At 50.4% G+C, this 21,798-nt stretch overlaps 1 protein-coding gene across 2 annotated transcripts in view; it reads right to left on the bottom strand.

Annotated features, from left to right (window-relative positions):
• Nucleotides 1–19,577, bottom strand: part of COL5A1 (collagen type V alpha 1 chain) — a gene marked incomplete at both ends in the record, with an annotated part of 130,685 nt that extends 111,108 nt beyond the window's left edge. For both annotated transcript variants that reach the window (XM_082295263.1, XM_082295262.1), the window contains one exon: nt 19,478–19,577. In XM_082295263.1, the coding sequence (XP_082151389.1) occupies nt 19,478–19,577 (100 nt within the window). The remainder of the gene's footprint in view (nt 1–19,477) is intronic.
• Nucleotides 19,578–21,798: the final 2,221 nt, after the last annotated feature.

Genomic DNA, 21,798 nt, shown 5'->3' on the forward strand with positions numbered 1-21,798 from the left:
TAATATAGAATCTGGTGATCCCAAACATGCAGGAGAGGCTCATCCAAGTACAACATCCAGCTCCCACTCCTTCCCCGTTTCCCATGATAAACAAACCACGGGTACAGGGTGTATTTCCCTGCTGCCCACGTTCCGAAATGGCACATTTTGGTGGGTTTTTACACTCAAATCCCGCGGTTCCTCCCCAGCCATCTCCTGGCCCAGGGAGAGGGTTTGTTCCTATTAACCGAGCACATCCAGAGGGATTAGGGCAGCGCCAGGAAACTCCTCTTCAGCCTTGACAGAGCTTTGTGATCTCTGCTCCTCGGTCATTAGGGGAGAAAGGCAACCCCATTAACCTCTCCCGAGCGGCATCTGCATTACAAACAGCGCTCAGGAGCCAAATCAGAGCTAATTACCCAGCTAATTAGCCGGCTCCTCCCTCCCCATCCCACCTGCCATGGGATACGAACCTCTCCATGGGGACACTAAACCCTCCATGGGATACAAACCTCTGCACGGTTTTGGATCCCTCTGTGGGGATCCAATTCTCTCTGCATGGGGATCCAAACCCCTCCATGAGTATCCAAACCTCTCCACGGGGATGAAAACCCTTCCCATGGGATCCAAACCCCTCCATGGGGATCCAAACCTCTCCCAGGCAGCAAAGCCACCCCAAAAACCATCCCTCGCTGCCATTTCCAAGAGCTGGTGGATCTTTCCTCACCAATATCCCTATAAAATCCTGGCTTCATCTGCCTGGAACCCACAGCTGCCACAGTGGGGTTTCAAGGGGGGACAAAGGGCTGATTTTAGGAAATTTGGGTCACAGCTGCATGTTCTTTCCCTTCCCTCCTTTCAGATATTCCCTATTAAACCGGTTACAAGGTGACTGGGACATTGGAAATATCTGCTGCATTTAAGAGCTGAGATGTCATTTCAGGTCTCCCATTATCCACCCAGGAGGACTCAAACCCAAAGATAGCATCTAAAAAACTGAAATATGCTCCTATTAAAGCCAACAAGAAATATCCAAGATCCTCATCCAAAAAGCTTTCCCAGGACTCAACCCAAGCCTGGCCCAGACAAATATTTACATAATTATTCACATGGGTTTGTTTGAAATAAAGAGCCTTTTATGATCGTTACTTTGGCATCAAACATCTAATTAGGGGCCAATGACAGTTTTAAAAACCACTGAGCTCTCCTTGTCAGCGCTGCTGCGAGAAGTGGGGCTGATGGCCCGGCCCTCCTGCTCCCCTGGGAAAATCCTGAGGGGATTGGGACAAGGGCATGGAGCAGGAATGGTTCTGCCTCCTCTGGGAAACGGAAAATTGATGGGCAAAGGCACAGAAATGCCCACTCGTGGCTGCTTCAGGCTGTGACCCAGGAATTGGCATCTTTATGCCTCTCTGCTTCACACGGCCGCTTTTGGGATGAGCCTTTCCCGAATTCCTGCTGGGCACCCAGAGCACACCTGGGCTCCCAAGTCCCACACAAGATGTGGCTGAATTCCCCAATCTGAGCAGATCTTCAACGCTTGAATCCCTTCGTGCTGAGTCTCACGGGAGGACTTTCCCCTCCAGAGGGTCCCTGCAAGTCCAGCCTCCAAACCCCACCACTGCCTCAGGTGCTGGTTCCTAAATCCCTTCCAACTTTGTGAAATATATTTAAGAAGTGATAAACCGCAATATTCCCACCGCTGCTTCAAGTGTTCATTCCTAAATCCCTTCCAATTTTGTCAAATCTATTAAAAAAGAGATAGAACAGAATATTCCCACCACTGCTTCAAGTGCTGGTTCCTAAATCCCTTCTAATTTTGTGAAATATATTTAAAACCAGATAAAACTTAGTATTCCCACCACTGCTTTGGGTGTTGGTTCCTAAATCCCTTCCAATTTTGTGAAATATATTTTTAAAAGAGATAAAACTCAACATTCCCACCACTGCTTCAAATGCTCGTTCCTAAATCCCTTCCAATTTTGTGAAATATTTTAAAAAGGAGATAAAACACAATATTCCCATCACTGCTTTGGGTGCTGGTTCCTAAATCCCTTCCAATTTTGTCAGATCTATTTTAAAAGAGATAAAACTCAATATTCTCTCCACTGCTTCAAGTGCTCGTTCCTAAATCCCTTCCAAGTTTTTGGCATCCATTAAAAATGAGATAAAACTGAATATTCCCATCACTACCTTGCAGGGAAGGACCAGTGACCACATTTGCTCCCTCAATTTGCAGGTGGAGCTCAGAGGATGTGGCTCCCTCTCCCTCCCCACATTATTCCATGAGCTGGTGTCCAGCAAAGGATGACTGAAAAACTCATAATCACTCTCTAAATAACCTTTTTCCTTCTTTTTCCCCCCTCCCCAGGTTTCACTGTGCTCCTGAGGCTTTTCTGGGTGGGATTCGTGGAAGTGAAAGCAACATTTGAGCATGGCTGGGGAAGGAGAAATGGAATTCTCTGGGGTTGTAAAGCTAAGCTGGAACAGCAAGAAAATTCCTCAGCCCTCGTGGTGATCTTCCCAGCCCCAGGATGGATGTGGAGAGAGGAAAATGGCACAAATGCTGTGTTGGGAGCTGCTGTTGGAACCAACTGAGGATTTCCTCATTCCTGGGGTGAGCAGTGTCCCGTTTTCCTGTAGGTAAGGAAAGGACTTTGTATTTCTGTCTCCACGGCATCTTTTTGGGGCTGCAAGCAAAATAAAACCCTTGGGTTGGGAAACACTGATTCCAGTTCATTTTTCCTTGCCTGGAACTGGTTCATGGCAGGAGCTCTTAGAACCAGGTTTAAAGAGCTCAGCCATGACTTTAATTTAATATTTGCAGACTGAAATTTACAGCAATTTTTAGCATCTGTAGGATTATAATGATTTTTTTTTTGTATCCTTACACAAACATACTCCAAGTGGTCCCAGAAAATTACACTTCTGCCTTCTTATCTGCAAGCAGGTAACTTAGATGGCGTAGGGTCCCTTTCCTGATGTCCCCTGACCTAAAATAGTGCCAAATTTGAGAAGGAATTCAGGATTTTATATGAGGAACAAGAAGTTCTCAGACTGTTCTGAGCTTCCAGGGCACAGACAGCTACAGAGAGACTCTATAAAGAGCACAAAAACAACACCTTGATCTGCTGGCCACTAAAAACTGGGTATTTTTGACTTTATTTTGTTTTTTTGTTAACACTGAAGAGCCTGTTTGCCATCAGACAACTGATTTCTCCAAAGGGAAACAAATAACCCCCAGCTGTAAATAAATCTGCTTTTAGAGGGGAGCTTTTGTGCAGAAGCCCAGCACAGCCAGATGCTCCCCACAGAGCTCTTCCAGGCCCTACATCCCACTGAGGGGGAATATACAGCTCTGCTTTCCCACAACCCCAAGTTGTTCCATGGCAATTCCTTAATGAGGCTGGCAGAACCTGGCCCTGAGAGATGGGCAACAAAAAAAATCACATTTCAACACAGAAACTTTCATTTCCAGGGTGCTGAGCAGTGAAATCACAGCACAGAGACACAAACAAGATCCAACACCACAACCTCGGGCACCTCCAGCAGCAAAATCAGCGTCCCAAGCTCCAGGACTGAGGGATTTTGCTCCTGCACTGAATTCTGCAGCCCCAAAGGAGGTTTTTGGCTCCAAAGGATTAATCCCACTTTGCTGGACTGAACACATTGAGGTTGATCTGTTCTCTGCCCGTGTCTTGAGTACAGCACAAGCAGAGCCCACATCATTCTCAGCCTTCCAAAGGGTGCAAATGAGCAGCAGGTTAAAAGCAGATGAGTGAAAAGTAGCAAAGAAATCAATGCCCTGGCACATGAACCACTTCTTCAACTGCTCTCTCCACAGCACAGGACATTTACCTTGACATTATCCCTTTAATTGCTTGAAAGGCTCCCAAAATCTCCTGCTGAATTAGTTTTCCTCTGTTCTGATAAGCAGGGTGATAACACCAGCAGCCTCGAGCAGGAGTCAGGGAGAGTGAAGAGCGAGCTCCTGAGCAGCTCTGAACATCAGCCCTGCTGACCTGAGCAACCAATAAAGCTCTCCTTAATCACCCACGGTAGTCATTAAGTGTTAATTAAGCATGTGCTTTATAAACCTGAAACTGGAAGTTTTTCAGCCCCAAAAGCATCACAAACTTTCCCAAAGCACCAGAAGCTGCCTCAGTTTCCCAGCCTCCAGCAGAGCCCTGGGATGACTCTGCCATTCCCTGGGGATGGCCACCAACGTCCCCATTGCCTTTTAACCACCACCCCAGCCTGGTGGAGCACACAAGGGACAGGAATCTGCTCCCAAAAATCCACACAAAGCTGTTGCCACCTCCCTGCCCTGCCCAGAGCTGGCTGTGCCAAACTCACCTCCAGGTTTTCTCCTGGAGCAGCTGCTCAGCACCTCAGAGCGGGGTTTGGCTTTGGAAAACACCGAGGTTAAACAGGATGTGGCACTGTTCTCCCGTGCCAGGCACAGCCTGGCACTCAAAGGATCATCCAGGCAAAGGAACCAGGATGAGAAATCTCCTCCCAGTGCTGACTGGGATGCTCTGGAAGGACAGAACACTTTGGGACATGGTTTAGTGGTGCCATTGGGAGGGCTTTTCCAGCCTAAATAGTTCTATTCTATGACAGCTGAGTCCAAGATGATTTTGGAAACCCAGCCAGCCCACAACACCCCCGCTGCATGTGGCAGCAGTGCCACAGGTCCCACCCCAAGGCAGCAGCACAGGCAGGCAGAGGGAGGAAAGGCTTTTAATTTTGAAGCTGGATCTGCAGAGATATTGCAAGGACTTTGGCTGACAGGGCAAGCACGGTGTGGAATGGATGATAAAGGTGTCTGAGGGATGCTGCCCCAGCCTGGCTGCTGAAAACAGAGCTGGGAATGCTTTCCCACCCAAATCTGTGCCTGAAGGAGTGCCAGGGCTCTGATCAGCAGCAAAAAGGGGATTTGGAGGAATGAGATATTGATGAGGTGGGAAAACAGCTCAGCTGTGCCAGAGAGCAGATGCTGGCGTGGGGTAAATCAGCAGCACTCCCTTGGAATCCCAGCAGGAGGAGAAAATCACTGCAGGGAGAGAGATCCTCCACCTGGAGAAAGGTCTCAGCACATGACTGGGGTGCATGAGGAGATGTCAGGTCCTTTGTTTGGAAAAGCAGCCAGCCAGGAGGAGGGGACGTGCCACCAGCATGAATATTTTGCTTTCAATGGTGACAGCAGCACCAACACCTTCAGGGAGGCAAAAACTTGTGGGAGCCACATAAAGAGCTGGAAAGACAACCTGGGCTCCAAGTGTGCAACCCCACAAAAGGGAAATATTTGGGAGAGTTTGGAGCCTTGCAATTAAAGTTCTTCCCAACCTAACCCATGAGGAAGAAGATTTGTGTGAGCCAGGTAAGAATGGAGCTGATAAACTCCTCCAAAACTTCCCTCCCTGCAGGAAAAAAGCGGGGTCAAAGGGAAACCAAAAGATGAGCAGGGTCAAGTCTAATTAAAGGAGAGAGGAAAAGTGACAGCCACAAAAAGGCAGGGGCTCTTTTCCTCCGGAGCCAAGGGTCCTTTGCAGAGCCCCAAAGCCCCAGAAGGCAGGAGAAAAGAGGTTCTTTGTGAGAGGGATGGGAAGCAGGGGTAGCTCAGAGGCATTACTGTACCTAGCACAAAAGAGGGGAACAATAGCGGGCGAAAGGAGACGGGGCCGTTTATTTTTGTGGGGGAGGTAAAGCAAGGCAGGGCTGGGATAGTGTTGGGATGATAAAAAAATGGCCATGAGGAAGGGGAAGGATCAGCCCAGAGAGTGTTGGGAATGTGAGGTTAAAAATGGGGAGTCCTAAATTAGGCACGGGAGTTCTCCGCTGGCATTTCCCCAAGGTGAATGGCCAACTGAAATAACACTGCAAGGTATCACCAGAAAAGAGGGAGAAGTGTGTCTGAGAAATGCAAGGGATCATTGGAAGGAATTCTCCAGAAAAGCCCTTCCAAGGACATGGAATGAAGCAAAAGGCAGGGTGCAAAATAAACACGCTGAAGCACAGGCAGGGTTATTGTTCCTAGGAAGCCGCTCTGCCTCTCACCCAGGAGCTGCACTAAATGCCAGGCAACTCCCTGGAGCTCTGCAGAATTCCCAGAATCAGGACTGAAACATGGGAATTCTCTGTGACTGCTTCCATTGCCACAGGAGACTCACCCACCCCAAATTCCAGGTGTGCCAAGAACTCAGAGCTTTCCTTCAGAGCTGTTTAAGCTGAAGTTCAGTCCTGCCCCAACTTGGGCACCCAAATCTAGCATTAATCCCTGAAGTTTTGCCAGCTTCTGACCAGAGCAGCTTCTCCACAACCCTGCCCAGCTTCTGCAATTAAGGAATTATTATCACAGAATTATGGAATATCAGGTTCAAAGATCACCTGGTCCAAGCTTTTTTGGGGTGATTCCTATCCCCGAAGAGCCTGAGGATTTATCAGGACATTAGCATAAATAAAAAGCCCCACAACATCATTTCCTTAGAGACAAGGAAGGGCAAAGGATTCAGGGTGGATACAGAACTGCTGGGATATCAGGGAACAAGCAGGAGAACTGCAAGGCCCTTCCCAGGGAAGCTGCCATGCACAGCTGGGAAGAAATCCAAGACAAAACTCACCTTTGATTCCCCAATCCATCCTTCCCTCACAGCCATTCCCTCCCTACCAAGCCCAAATTTTTCCCCGTTAACAGCTGGTCCATCCTGCTGCAAATCCCAATCCTTCCCCTGCTTGGGATCACACTTTTGGAGCTGCCTTTCAGCTCCTGCTCGGGGTTGTGGTGAAACTGAGACAAGAATCCCTCTGTCACTTCAGCTCTGGGAGGCACTCATCCCACCGGGTTTGGCATTGGGGATAACTGAGGGAAGGAACACGCTTCCAGCCTCTGGGAAAGCGCAGGCTGACACTTGCAATCATTTGGGAACGGGGGGAAGTCGTGGTTGGTGGAGGGGAAGGGAAATGACACCTGCAGGCATCGACCCCTGCAGCCAAGCATGGCCCAGCATCACTCAGCACATGGATGAGCTACAGTGAAAGGAGAGAAATGAGGGAAGAAAGTACTTGGGAAGCTGGAGACATGGCAAATGCTGAGTTCTCAGTGTATTTTATCCTCTGTTTTAGAATTAGGAAGATTGATTGCTACATGGAGCATTTTGAGGTCCTCCTCGTCGCTAAATAAGCAATATATGAACAACCTGGTACTGGGGGATACCAACAGCTTAAAAGTGATCCAAGCACATTTTCCGTGGCCTCATTCCTAGCTCAGACAGAAGAGACACTTTCCATGGCTACAGGAAAAGAAATTTTGTCCTTAAAATGCAGACAGGGCACTCAGAGTGATCCCTTCATGAGCAGGCTGAGAGATAATTCCAGAGCAAGGAGAAGGGAGAAATCATCCCCGAAAAACACAACATCGGCTGCATGCAGGACTCTGACCTGTGAGAGTCTGGGAAGGACTCTGCCCTTTCCCATCCTGGTCCCTTCTCCTGCCCATTCCTGCCCAAACCCACCAGGACATGGATGGAAAAAAGATCCAGCTGTAAGCCCATCACTGCCATGCACAAATGATAGAATAATTCTATATAAAACCCAGGGTATTACAGGTCAAATTCAGCTCAAGAGCAGCTCCTGCCTCACATCCAGCCCTTCCCTCCGCTCTGGGAGCCTTTACAGGTAATTTCACCTCCAGGGCTCCCCAGTGATTATTCCCAACTAGGCCTGACTTCCCAAAATAATTTTTCACACTTAATCCTGTGTCAACTGACCCTGCACAGGCCTGACCTACCTGCCTGCACCACACTCCCTCCTCTGCCATTCCTGGCTCAATAAAACTGGAAGGAAAGTGTGGAAAGCTCCCCCGAAATGTATTTCTGGGGCACTTTTGGTACTCAGCACCAGAGAACCCAGTTCAGTTTCACAGAAGCTCCCTCTCATCCCCACCATCTATTTTTAGCCTTTTCATTGAATAAAACTGAGTTTGGGCATTTTGCCACCATCAGAAAAATCACCAACCTGACCCCACAAGGCCCCACGGGGGCAGGCCCCAAATCCCACCCCTGAAGCAAAGAACGGGGCAGATTTCACTCCCCCAAAGGCAGATGTTTCAGCTTAATCCATAAAAAGCTTCATCCCAGGCCACAAAAATGGGGCAGCTCTGCTCCAGCAGCAGAGGCTCAGCTATTTCCAGGCTCGCAGGGATCGTGCTCCTTTTAGCAGCACGGCTGTTCATTATTTGGGATCGGCGTCCCCAGGGCAAGGAGGGCCCCGGTTTGTCTGGCCAAGGCTTTGGAGAAAGGAGCTGCAGGCAGGGAAGCACTGCTGGGCTCTCAGTGCCCCTCAGGGTGCAGAACATCTTTAACTCGCGCTCTGACTCTGTCTCAGAGCATCTCGGGGTTTATTGGTGTGGATTGTGAAGTCCCTTTGAGGAACCCAGAGTTCTTTATGGGTATTTCCACACCCAAACCAAGCTCTGGGTTTGGCTCTGGTTCCTGTTTCATAGCAAAAATCTGCATCAGTTATCCCTGCCTAGTCCTCATTGCCATAAGAAATCCCACTGCCTTTTCCTGCCCTGAATCCCACCCAGGACTGTAAATTGCTGGAAAAACTCCCAAAAACTCCTGTGGGCAGCAGAGGCAGCACATCAAGAACAGCAGCAGGAAGAGATGAAGGGAAGTGTTGTAATTTGGGAGCGATGATGCCGTGCTACTTCCCTGCCCAAATTCCCAAAATCAACAGAGGCTGCTCCCGGCCCTGGATCCACCCACAGCTCCACGTAGACGGCTCCTGCACCAGGGCAGTGCTGCAAGAGCCTGAGGCACAGCCAAGGAGCCAAAAAAATCCCATTTCTGCCCAGCCACAGGACCCTGGGCCAGGACAAAACTCAGCCTGAGCCTCAGAGGGTCAGAGCAGAACCCTGGCCCGTGCACAGGGATGACTTTTAGAGTCACTGAAGTTGGACCAGATCTTAAGGATCATCGAGTCCAAGCCTTTGGAGCAGAATTCCCAGCACAGAGTGCACGGCTGCCTTGGGAATCTGGGAAGTGCCGCATCCAGCATCTTTGAGAATGGCTCAAAGGCTCTGGAGCAGCTTGGCTTTGCTCTCCCATTTTAGGGGTGAGAGGCTGATCCTTCCCAGCCTTTCCCAGTCAGCCCCTGCTGTGGGAATGTCTGTGGTTGGAAAAGCGTGTGCCTGCTCCCTCCCAGCCTCGCAGACAGCAGCCCCCACAGCTCCCTGATACAGCTCCCTAATTACAGAGCTGGGAAAAATGGATGTTTCCAGAGCAGATATGGCCCTCATTGTTTCGCCGCTCTGCATCCTGCAGGGATCCGGGATTTGAAGGGGGGGAAATAAAAAAGCCGGAGCCAGTTCGGGTCTGTTGGCTCCTCCTCCCATCCCAGCTCCTGAGGTCAGCAGGGAAAGCATCCAAGAGTTACAGAAAAGACAGCTTGTTTTAATTTAAACATTTGAGAGAGGCAGAGTGAGGGACTCTCTCCCCCCGAGTGCACAGGACGTGATAATGCGCCTCTCCCGAGCCCGGCAAGCCCTGGTGAGAGAACATTCCTCGCAGTTTTCCGATCGGATCCCGAGTGCCAGAGGGATAAACCCGCTTCCCCCTCCCACCCTGGTGGCTCTCCTGGAGCACAGACACCACGGGGGGACTCTCAGGGACCTGCTCTCCCTGTCACACCAGGCAGGACCCGCAGCGGGAATGAGGAAAACATCAGGATGAGCGCTTGGCACCTGGGGCGAGCAGTGCTGATCCTTCAAGGAATCCACAGCTTTCCTCTGAGCAGCCCTCAGGCAGCAGATGCTGTATTTGAGGCATGGACAGCCCCGTATTTTCCAGGGGAAACCCTCCAAGGGGCATTTCCAGGGAGGCTCTTGCCCTGCCTCAAGGTTTCTCCCATGGAATCACACCCCAGCTCTGCTCCCACCATCTCCCTGCCAGTCAGACGCCAAACTCCCCCCCCCCCATCCCTCTGCACAAATCCTAAACTTCCATGGGATACTAGCACAGAGGTTATAACCCCAAATTTTCATCCCACAACCAGGCACAGCCCCCCCAAAATCAGCTCCTGCCCTCAGTCAGCTCTGCTGTCCCACACCTCTCCGTGCCTGTCAGCAGCCAAACACTCCTCCCACCCCCTCATCCCTCTGCAGAAATCCTAAATTTCCATAGGATACCAGCACAAAGGTTATTATCCCAATGTTACACCCCACAACCAGGCACAGCCCCCCCAAAATCAGCTCCAGCCCTCAGCCAGCACCACACCCATCACCCTCCCAGCCCAAACCATTCCATGGTCCTATTGCATCACCAGCAAACGAGTCCCAGTTCCCAGACATTTGATATCCACTGGAATTCCGGCAGAATTTTTGGCCACCTCGGATCAAAGCCGAACTGGCAAATTCATTTGCAAAGTTGTTTATGGAAATTAGCTCTGATTAGAGGGACGAGAAAAAGGGTTGCCTCTGGTTTTCCACTGAAGGTGCACTTTGAGTGTGCAGAATAAATGAGGATCCTGAAGTTTAGCTCTTTTTCAGAGGAATATCTATTTTACACCAGCAGAGTGACTTCAGAACTGAAAAATCCAATGGCTAGAAATCAAAAATTTCAAGATTCGTCTGCACTTTCAGGGTTCAAACACTGCCAAAACCCCAAAGGAGTGCTGGACAATATGCAGGGAGGGCTGTGGCAGCACAGCACGATCCCAGATGCACCGGGGCTGCTTCCTTGCCAGGACAGGGAAAAGCAATGAGCCAAACTGATAAGCCCAGCAGAGGGCATGAAAAAGGAAACCCACAGGTACAGGAGCCCAGCACTTCAACTCCACCCTATTAAAAAAGCATTAACAAGCCCTGAACTCCTTCTGTGCCTTGGCCACTGCTGCTGTTCCAGGGCAATTACAGCAGCAATTAAAGGGAAAAGCTCTGGCCAGGTCCCCATCCCATCCCACCCACTTGGCACAGCCCCCCCGGCTCCCCGGCCCTTCCACACGTGCAGCCCACGAGCCACACTCCCCTTCCCAGGGCTCTGCCAGTGCTTCCCCAGCCACCTGGGGCTTCTTGGATCGGGCTTTGGGCAGGAAATTAAAAAAGCTTCATTTACAAGTGGGCATTTGCAAGGGGCCGGGCAGGGCACGGGGCCACGCTCAGCTCCAGGTACCGTCAGATCCAGGGGTGCCACTGCTCCAACCCTTCCCTGGGATGGTGCAGGGACAGGGGGGGACCCCACTGCTCCGAGTGCACCCACTTGCTCACCAGAATTTCAGGGATAATCATGGAATTGCACAATGGTTTGGGTTGGGAGGAACCTTAAAGCTCATCCAGGGACACTTTCCACTATCCCAGGTTGTTCCAGCCTGGCCTTGGACACTTCCAGGGATGCAGGGGCAGCCACAGCTTCTCTGAGCACTCTGTGCCAGGGCCTGCCCACCCTCACAGGGAAGGATTCCTTCCCGTTCTCCCATCCAGTCCTGCCCTCTGGCACTTCCTTGCCCTCTCCCTGTGTCCTTGTCCCAAGTCCCTCTCCACGACACTGTCCCCTGAGAGCCCCCTCACCCCACCCTCACTGTAAAAGCAGAGGAAAGGTGATTCTGGTTGAGCATTAGGAATTTCCACATGGATTTTGGAGGAATTGTTTCCTTCTGGCTGCCAGTGGCTGTAGAACAAGAGCTACCAACCCTCCCCACTCCACCTCTGCGTTTTCCAAGCCACCAGCACAGAGCCCAACTCTTCCAGAGCATCACCCGGATTTTCCAGCCAGATCTCACTGCAACTCCAGCTGCCCAGCCCAGCTCCAGCCCCTCGCTGGGTTTTTTAGGTGCTTGAACACTCCAGCAGATCCCAGCCAAGATTTCCTCTTGAAACTCCCTGCGAGTCCAGCAAACCAGAGCAGCCTGGCACCAGCTGAAGCACCTCGCTGGGAAGCTCCTTTTTCCCCGTTTCTCCTGAGCAGAATGACACTTGTGTTCACTGTGACTCATCTCCTTGACCTTTCCATTCACTTTTAATGGTGCAAGCTGGAAATAAGGGCACCCAAACAATGCTTTCATTATTCAGCTGGTGAACTGCAGCCCCCGGAGCAGATCTCTCCCCTGCAGCAGACAAGAGCACACAGAGTAGGTATCTCATTCCAGCACATCCAGGAGGAAAAAAATTAAAACAAAATCATGCAAACTCACTGCTTAATTCGTATTTGAGAGCTAAAAATTCGTATTTGAGAGGCAGCAAAAATCCCTGTGTAAAACACTGCAGGAGGAGGAGAGATCCTGGGAAACTGGCAGTGTCATCTCCAGGAATTCAGCTGCAGTGAATTCTTACTCCAGTATTGTCTTGGAAACAAAAAAGGGGGTGGAGGGAGGAAAAGCAGAGGAGGAGAGGCCAGCCAGGCTCACGAGCTCAGGCAGAGCGCGGCTCCTTCCTGAATTCCCTTACTCAAAAGCAGCAGCTCCAGCTGACAGGCACGAGAAACACGAAATCTGGTCCCTAAATCTGACTCCAGCAGACCCCTCAGTGACCTCTCCTTTCCCACTCAGCTCCTTCCTGAGCACTGCAAACTCCCCTTCTTTGCATGTGAGAGCAGAAAAAAAAAGCAAAGAAAAAGATTTGAAGGAGTTTGCTGAAAAGCTGAGCCCAGGAAACACTTTTGGCTTTATTTATTCTGAAAGAATTCACATGGCCCTGGCTGCAGCTGCACAGCTGGATCCAGGCAGGGATGGCACCCCGAGCTGACAGGGAGACTTAGCTGAGTTTAGGTAAATGTGTATTAATAATATTTGTAATAAATAAATTCAATAATAAATGTATATAATAAATTTAAGGTAAGATAATTCCGGTGTTCATTGAGCTGAAGGAGAACAAGAGGCCCCCCCAAACATCCATCCCATCCCTTTTTAGGGAAACAGGGTGTCCTGCTCCTTTGATGACACCCAGACCAGAGCAAAACCAGCTCTGAGCACAGCAAAATTAAGCTTTGGCCTTTAAACTTTTTCCCAGTGACTCCAGAACAGCAGAGCATGGGAGACTTCCCCGGAAATCCAACCTCACTCCCAGGGATGGATGCACTCAGCCCATGGCAGAGCCCTCAGCAAAACACTGGAATTCCTTTTTGTGTGGGGACAACAGCTGGATGTCACCACCCCAGGGCAGGTGGCAGCAGCTCAGCCCCCAAAACCCCAGTGCCTCACCAGCCAGCACATCCCATTCCCATTTGCACCCCAAAAAGGGCTTTTTGCCCAGTAAGCTGCCATTTCTGTGGCTGCCCAAGAGATCTTCTGCTCCAAATTTCCTTTTTAGATCGAATCCAAAGGATTCTGAGACCAGCCAATATAACAGCACAGTAGTCTTGGTATAATCTGTAAAAAACCTGTCCAAATCTCCAGCCAAAATCCAAAGAAACTCCTGGATTTGCGGTGTGAAGGGCACTGGTGTGGCCCAACAGGAAAAAAAATATCCCAAGGAAGAAAAGAATTTTAAAGTAGAAAGAATCAATCAGCAACACAACCTGAGGCACAGGGATGGAAGGAGACTCTTGGAACTCTGAGAACTCAGATTTTATTGGCACATCAGCAATAAAATCTTGTTAAAGCAGCACCTCAATGTCAGCTTCCACACAGGGATGCAGGATCAGCCCCCTGGACATGGGAAATCCAGGGAATTGCCTGAGGGTTGGGAGAAAATCCACAGCAGAGGTTAGGAATGAGCCCTGATGCAGCTTCTCTACTCACTCAACCTCACAAATGCCATTTTTCTCTCAGGCTTCTTACACAAACTTGAAGAAAAACTCTATTGTAAATACATTAATACCATTTTCCTCCTCTAAAAAAATGACATCTCATCATTGTGAAAGCTTCCAGATGATGTTAAGAATCCTCTTGGCTTCTGGAAAGAAACAACAACAAAAAAAAAGAGCCCAGACTTGGAGCAACCGACCTCAAAAATGCCTTTTGTGTAGTTCCTTCATTTATTTATTTTAGTTCCACAGATTTTCCAGACACGTCCACAGAGAAACCACGACATCATTTGGATGCTTCAGTCAGTGCTAGGCTGAATTTCAAGAGCCTTGGGACTTGCCAACAGCAACCAGTGGTTAATTATACCACGTTGCCAACCCAATTTTTTCCATATAACATTAAGATTTCAACAAAATGTTTCCATTCTTTCATGTCTCAACCTTTTTATTTTATTTCATTTTTTTGTTCTCCTGGTTTTGCTCATTCTTCCCATCCTCGGTGTTGCTTTGTTTCACACAAAGGTTTTATTGTATTTTTAAGGACTGAAAATTCATTCCCTATCACATCAGATTTAGTGGGAAGAGAAAAATATTTGATATAAAGGCCAGGGTGGAAGTGAAGAAACTGCTCCCAAAGAAGAGAGGAAGGCAAAGGAAAGGGAATTCACTGCCTGGATAAACAACAGCTGGAAGAACAGAAGGTAAAGGCAGCACCAGGATGGAGAAAAAAAAAATTATACTAAAGGTCTGAAAGTTGGATTTTGCATCGAGAAGTCCCCAAACCTCAGCAGAACCAGAGCCTGGAAGGAAGGATGGAAGCACAGGAGATGCCTTTGATGGCATCAGCCCCCCCTGGGCTGCTGATCCAAGGGGAATCCCCTTTTTTGGGGGAACAACATCTCCCACACCATGCCAGTACTGCTTCTATCAACCAGCCTTGCCATATATCCAAGAGAACGGACCCATTGCACCCAAAACAGAGGCGAAAATGCAAGAATTTACACAGGAAGATCACCCTGAACTCCAGGAGGGATGTGCACTGATTTTTCTGTGGGACCAATACTGCAGCTCAGATCTGACCCAATTCCAGCAGCTGACTGTTCAGGGCCTCAGCATTCCCAAAATATCCTGAACAGCAGCAATATCAGAGACACACAGCAGAGTCCTAAATATGTGATGGGAAGTCTGCACCGGATAAAAGCGTGGAACAGAGTGGGAGAACTCTTCCCCCGCATGAAAAAAGCCTCAGGTGTGTTTTGGGGTGTAATCCTGGTTGGTTTCCCAGAGAATTCTTCTCACTTTAACCAGCACTTGCCATTTACCAAAATCTGGGTGTTGTGTTTTCCAGAGGACCCCAATAATATTTTATACCTTTGCAAAATCATCCATTTTATACAACAACGGCTGCATCCCAAGGATCAAACTCCAGCTGAACTCACCAGGCAAGAGGAGACGTGGGCAGGTATGGACAGAGGGGGTGAAATGCCAAACTCATCCTGGTAACACAGCAGGGATTTCCCCTGTCCTAGGGGCTGCTGCACTCCGGAGTAAACTCCCATGACAGCAGAGCACCAGATCCAAATGGAACTGCTCTTCCCAAAGAGCCTGGGAAGACCTCAGAGCCCCTTCAAGTGTCCACAAGAAAATTCGTGAGGGGCTCTGGATGAGGGGGAATGGCTTTAAATGGACAGAAGGTAGGCTTAGAGTGGATATTGGGAAGAAATTCCTCCCCTGTGAGGGTGTGAGGCCCCGGCACAGGGTGCTCAGAGAAGCTGTGGCTGCCTCTGGAACCCTGGAAGTGCCCCAGGCCGGGCTGGATGGGGCCAGAAAGCCCCTAAGCTCCTGTGAAAGCATTCCCAGCTCCTTGCTCCCTGCAGTTTTCCCAAGTGCAGACTTCCACGTTTACACAGGGACCAGCATCCATCCACGCCCACTTCGGGAAGGGCATCCCCAGCACCCACATCCAGAGGGAGCAGGTGCAGGGATCAGGACATGAGACTAAAAGCAATGACTGAAAGAATTAAAGGCCAGTTTTAACTCCCCAGCAGATAAACCCCTCGGAGCAAAGAACGCTTTCCTGGAAAGCGCTCCCAGATTATTCCTGAAGTCCAGACAGAACTCAAAACATCTATAAATGGCACTTCACGCTGGGCATGTTCCAGAGCAATTCCTCCTGCTCCCCAGCCTCATCTCAGAGATCAACTCTAACCCAAAGCAGGTGTGACAATGCAGATCCTGGGGACAGGCAGGGAAATGGGGACTCAGATGGACAGACAGCAGCAGGAACTGACCACAGCCTCAGGGGCAGGGGAAAAGCAGCCAGGCACGTGCTGCCCAGGCTGGTGGGGACATCTCTGAGCCACTCAGGGCCTCTGGGACAGCAACAAAATAAATAAAATAGAAAATCCCCTTCTGAATAAAGCTGTGATTTGCTGGGCTTTAACTGGGTGGTGTTCAAAGGCTGAACTCCAACCTGGAGGTCTTCTCCAGCCTCGGGGATTCTGTGCTGACCACTTGCTGCAGCCACACACAGGGAAGAGGAACCCGAATTAACACCCCTGGGCACCCCCAGGTAAATCAGGGTCCCACCTGCACAGCAGCATCCCACAGAGCTGGGAGAGCAGATGTTTGAGTCACCCTCCAGTTCTGAGAGATATCAGCACAACCCCTGCAGTGCTACCACCCTCAGTTCACCATGAGATTTACTATTTCAAAAAGGAATCAACCTGAAAAATCCATCTCCAATTCCAAATCCTAAGGGGCAGGGACAGCACCCATTTCAAATAAGGATTCACAACCCCTTTCCAGCCCCTCCTGATTTCTTCTAGGGCAGACAACATTTGTAAGCTCTACAAGCAACACCAAGACACCTTTTTTTTTAATTAAACTTGTCATTAAAAACATGTTTTGGTCAGAGCCAGGTGAGTCCTCTCTGCTGTCCCTCTGTGAACACCACAAATCAGTGACTCCCCAGCAGTGCTACCCCAAAAAGATGAAATGGGATCCATCCCATTCCCAAATTAGAGCTTTGGAGGGAGCTGATGGAATCAGCTCCTCCTCACGAGCCTGGAATCAGGGAATGCTCAGCACAGAGCTTTCCTCCTGCTCCCTGGAAGACCAGCACCAGACCTCTGCTGTCCCCTGGCCAGGGCATGTCCCACAGCTGGGTGCTCTAAACTTCCAAATTCCCATTCCAATCTGGCGGTGCACTGACAGCATAATCCAGGTTTTACAGGGGAAAATCAGACCTGCCATCAATTCCAGACTTATAAAGTCAGATTTCTTCTTGTAAAACAATAGTAACACTTTTGATTGGCAAAGTGTTTTTAAAAAAAACTGGTTTTAACTGGCTGGATAAAGTTGGTTTGGTTTTGGGTTTTTTTTAGCTCATTTAGGTGACTGGGGAAGAGCCAAGGGGAGAAGCAACAGCTGGTAACAGGATACTGCATAATTTCCAGCGTTTTTGTTTTAAAGGCTGTGCCACGGATCCTCATTACACTCTGCCACTAAAGGAAACTGCTGCATCCAAAAAGTTTCACCCAGAAACCCGATTCGGTTTTTATAGGGATTTGTAAAAGCAGAGACGGGCTCCAACTTTGTCTGTGGGTTAGATTTTAGTGTGACATCATCTGTGCAAATACGGGAAAATCTGAGCTGGATGGGCAGTGGTGGGAGGCAGCTCAGTTCGTGTTGCCTTTGACATTGTTACTTCCCTGGTTTTTTGCTGGAAATCCTCTGTGCCAGATGCCATCCCTCAGATTGCAGGGAAGTTTTACTGCTCCACACAGAGAAACCAACTATCGTGAAACTAAAACACGCTCTGAGCTGAAAAAAAAACCCCAAAGACAACGTGGAAAAATTAAAAAAAAAAAAAAAAAAGCCATAAAGAGCATTAGTCAATGCCATCAGCAGCCCCAACTGACTCCTCCCTCATCTAAATTATTTGATGTCCTATTAGGCGGCTCATTAGGAAAACTCAAAGCCTTTCACCACAAGAGTCATTCCTCAGAGCTGCACACTGGCCCCACAAAAGCTCCCAGCCATCCCTCTGCTCGGGCAGCTGCCCCCAAAAGCTTTCTCCAAAGTTACCTGGTAACTCTACAGAGGAGTTTGGGAGCTGTGTGAAGGATAAACACAGACAGGGAAATGCCTGAGGATGCTCTGGAAGCGTTAAAGCGTCAGCACAGGCTAAAGCGAGAGGGAAATTTGTTGTTTTCCCTTTGAAACAGAGCGGTCTGGTGATAATTCAATTTTCAGCTGATACAAAGCACCCGAGCAGCAGCCTGACAAGAGGAGCTGGTGTCATTCCAGTGCTCTGCCAGCTGGAAAACGGCTCCAAGAGCCCAATTCCTCTGCAGCACCAACTCTGGGATCTCCCACTGCCCCGAACTTTCCCTGCTCGAGACATTTTATTCATTGAGCAGCCCCTGCTTTTCCACCCTGCTCAGCCTCCACAAGCAAAGCCTTAATGGGAGCATTCCTCCAACGCCCACCTCTTCTTCCTTAAGGTCATTTGAAGAGCCCAGAAACGAAAATAATTCCCAACGCCGCTGCTTTACACACAGAACCCCGCCGGTGCTTGTCCCGGTGACACTCAAACCAGCCCTGCACACCCCGCTGCCAGCGCTTCCCAGGGGAAAAAACCACCCGGAGAACACAAAACTCGGGCAGGGAAGCTGAATCGCAGACAGCCCAGCTCTTCAGGGCACTTCTCGGGTTCTCAAGTTACCCTGAAGAACTCGAGTTTAACTTTTTCGGATTTCAAAACTCAGCCCTGCCAACAAATCCTGCTCCGCAATGGCTCTCCCGAAATCCAACACAAACAGAGCTCGGGAGCGCCGGTGCCTCCAAGTGTCCACTGCGAACTGGGAAAACGCTCTGCCAACACCCAGGAAAACTTTTCCAGCAGCCCCGTAAGTCTCCCTGGGCTGTGGCATTTCCCAGCCCAGCCGGGGAAGGCGGACATTTGGGGAAGCAGAGCTCTGGAAACAAACTGCACAACCCCGCAGGGAAACAGGAGCGTGTTTAGTCCCTCTTCTGCACGATTATGGGAGGGGGAAAAAAAAAAAAAAAGAAAAGAGACATTCCAGTGGTTTTCTGTGCTGCTGCACATCTGGAACTTCAGAGTTTCCTCTTGCTGCACTCGGCAGCCCCAGTTTTAGGGAGAAACCCTGCAGGATTGGGGTTGGCGAGGGGGTAGCGAGCTTTGAGGTCCCCCGAGCAGCTCCAAAGCTTTTGTGTCCCGAGCTTTGATGTGCTGAGAGAGAGCAGATTCCTGCGGGACAAAAAACTTTCTGCTCCTCAAGGAGGAGGAACTACGCAAGCCCGGAGGTTTCGAGTGGACTAAATATACATTCACATACATATCCCACAGCCATATCTAAAGAACCAGAGCCTCCAGAAACTCATCCCCGACTTTTCCTCCGGAAAAAGCAGCCCGGCAAAGAAGCAGCTCTTGCTCCAAGAAAGGCGAATAAAGAATTAAGGTTTTTTTCCCCTTTTACGGGCCCCCTGACAAATGGCATTCAGAGACTCGGGCAGCTAAAGGAGGTTGGGTGGGTTTTGTTGGGTGGTTTTTCCTTCTTTTTTTTTTTCCTCCTTTTTTTTTTTTTTTTTTTTTTTTTTTGCTGGAATGCACAGGAGGAAGCAAAGCCGAGAGTTTTGCCCCGCACCAAAGCCCCCCTCGCCCACTCCCCCACGACCCCGCAAGCATCTCCCCACGCGGTTTGGGGGGGGGGGGCTCGGGGACCCCCCCTTACCTGCCCGGCCGAGGGACAGGGCACCCAACAGCACCAGCGCGGCGGGCACCGAGCAGCTCCGTATCCAACTGCGCCTTTTCCACCGCGTGTGCGTATCCATGCTCCCCAGAAAAACGGGGCACCAGCTCGGGACAGCTCGAGGGGGATAAAAAAAAAAATTAAAAAAAAAAATAATAATAATAAAAAAAAATCCAAGCTCTATCTAGAAGCGCAGAGCAGGCGCTCAGCCCCCCCGGCAGCCCCCCCCGGGGAGCAGCCCTTTATAAAGCCATGGGGCGGGCGGAGGGTGCGGGGGCTCGGCCGCGCTCAGCTCCGGCCCTGCCTGCTGCCGGGCTGCCGGAAAGTTTCCCTTCTCTCCCCACACCGCCCTTTTTCCCCCCTTCTTTTAAACCCAAGGCAGGAGTTTGTCAATCTCGGAGCCGCGCAGCAAATCAGGGCCGGGCGGAGCAGCCCCCCCACCCCGAGCCCGGCCAGCCCCCGCCCCCGCCGCCACTTCCAGCGGCATGTCCCGGCCCCCAAAAGCCTTTTTCCTCGCTTTCCCCCCGCTGGAATAGCAGCCGACGGAGTTTTTCCGCCTCTTCCCCCTCCCATCTCCTCGCTTTTCCCCCCTTCGGGATCGGGAAGCGGAGGGGCAGCGTGGATGTCCCCCCTGCTGCCCGGTGACAGGGAACGGCTGGAGCTGTGACAGGAGGTCCGGGTGGGATATCAGGGAAAGTTTTTACACCCAGAAGGTGGCCGGGCACTGAACAGACTCCGCAGGGACCGGTCACAGCCCCAAACCTCAATGACTCCTGCACAGGGTGGGATTCTTGGGTCAGGATTGGGCTCGATCCCTGTGGGTCCCTTCTGGCTCAGGATATTCTGTGATTCCGTGAGATGGGGCACGTGGATGTGTGGAAAATGCAAGGATTCGGCAAAAAAAGAGAAGCGCATGCAAAGAAAGGGTAAAAGTGCAAACAAGGAGTGGAAAGGGAAGGTGCTTCCCAGGATAGCTGGGAGGTGGGGTGGCAAAATCCACCTGTGGCAGGGAAGTGAGGGAAGGGATGGGGAGCTGCTGGTCCTGCTCTGCACACCTGACTGGGCCTGAGCGCAGCTCCTGGGGCTCTTTTTCTCACTGTCACTCAGTCCCCACCCTTCCCACACCAGTGACAACTGATAAATCACACTGGTTAAACACCAATTTTCAATGTTCTGGCATTGTGGGGCAGCAATATCCAAACAGTGCTCAGAGCTGGAGCTGGATCATCATAAAGTCCCCTCCTACCCAAGCCTTTCTCTGATTCCAAAGAAAAAACCAAAAACTCCCCTACGCCAGTTCCTTTCCTACACCATCCCCATCCCTGAAGTCCCAGGAGAGTAGGACAGATCACACTGTGGGACTGAGTGGCCCACAATGCTGCAGACCCCTCTACAAAACCAAAATCAGCTTAAATGGAGAGCAGAGAAGGAGAACCAACAACAATCCAGCCCTTTGCCTTAAATAAATGCTTTGAAGACACTTGCTGGTATCAACACTTGGTTTGTCAGTGCCATCAAAGATCTGAGCATCACTGCTGGCATCACTGATGTCACATCCTGGTGGCAATCCCAGCTCCTTTAATGCTAATTTTTCATGGAGCAGTGATGTCACCTCCAGGCCCATACCCTGGAGGTCATCAGAGCATCCCAGCCCTCTCCACTCTCCCTGCACAGCAGCAGCCTTGAAGCCTTCATCATCCACAGCAGAAAAAAGCATTGCCATGAATGAATTCCCACCCTGGATTCCAATTTCTTTGTCTATGGGTTTGGTCACTCAGCACTCAAGGACCTGGGCAGCCACCAGATATCCTATCCCATACAAGGAGGACAGTGAAGGGGTTTGGGATCGCTCATCCTGTCCCAGATTTTGGCTGTCTGATGGAAGAACTCGGCACCACGAGGTGTTTTAGGCATAAATCCTTGACCTGCTGGAATGAGAGTTACGTGGATGGATAACGAATATCAAACACACCAAAACCTAAAAGGACAGGAGGCCAAACCCCCAGACCAAGCAATGGGAAGGGGATGCTCCCAGTCCACTCAGGCTGCAGCCTGGGAACCTTTTCTCAGGATTCAGTGGGGAACAGCCGCAGGAAATCCCTCCCTTTCCCTCTGGAGCTGCTGAGGTACAGGGAGGCTGGGAGCAGGGGGAAGGTGGAAGTGGAAAAGCTGGAGCCTGAGCCACAGGCAGGAAGAGATTCCCTGCTGACAGAGGCTTTCAGCAGGCGGAGGTGAGAGGCAGAGCGGCTGCGAGCCCCGGGGCAGGAGCAGCGCAGCACGTGCGGAGCCGGGGACCGTGCCAG

This window comes from Coloeus monedula (genome assembly GCF_965178545.1).
Source record: "Coloeus monedula genome assembly, chromosome: 21".
Taxonomy (NCBI): Eukaryota; Metazoa; Chordata; class Aves; order Passeriformes; family Corvidae; genus Coloeus; species Coloeus monedula.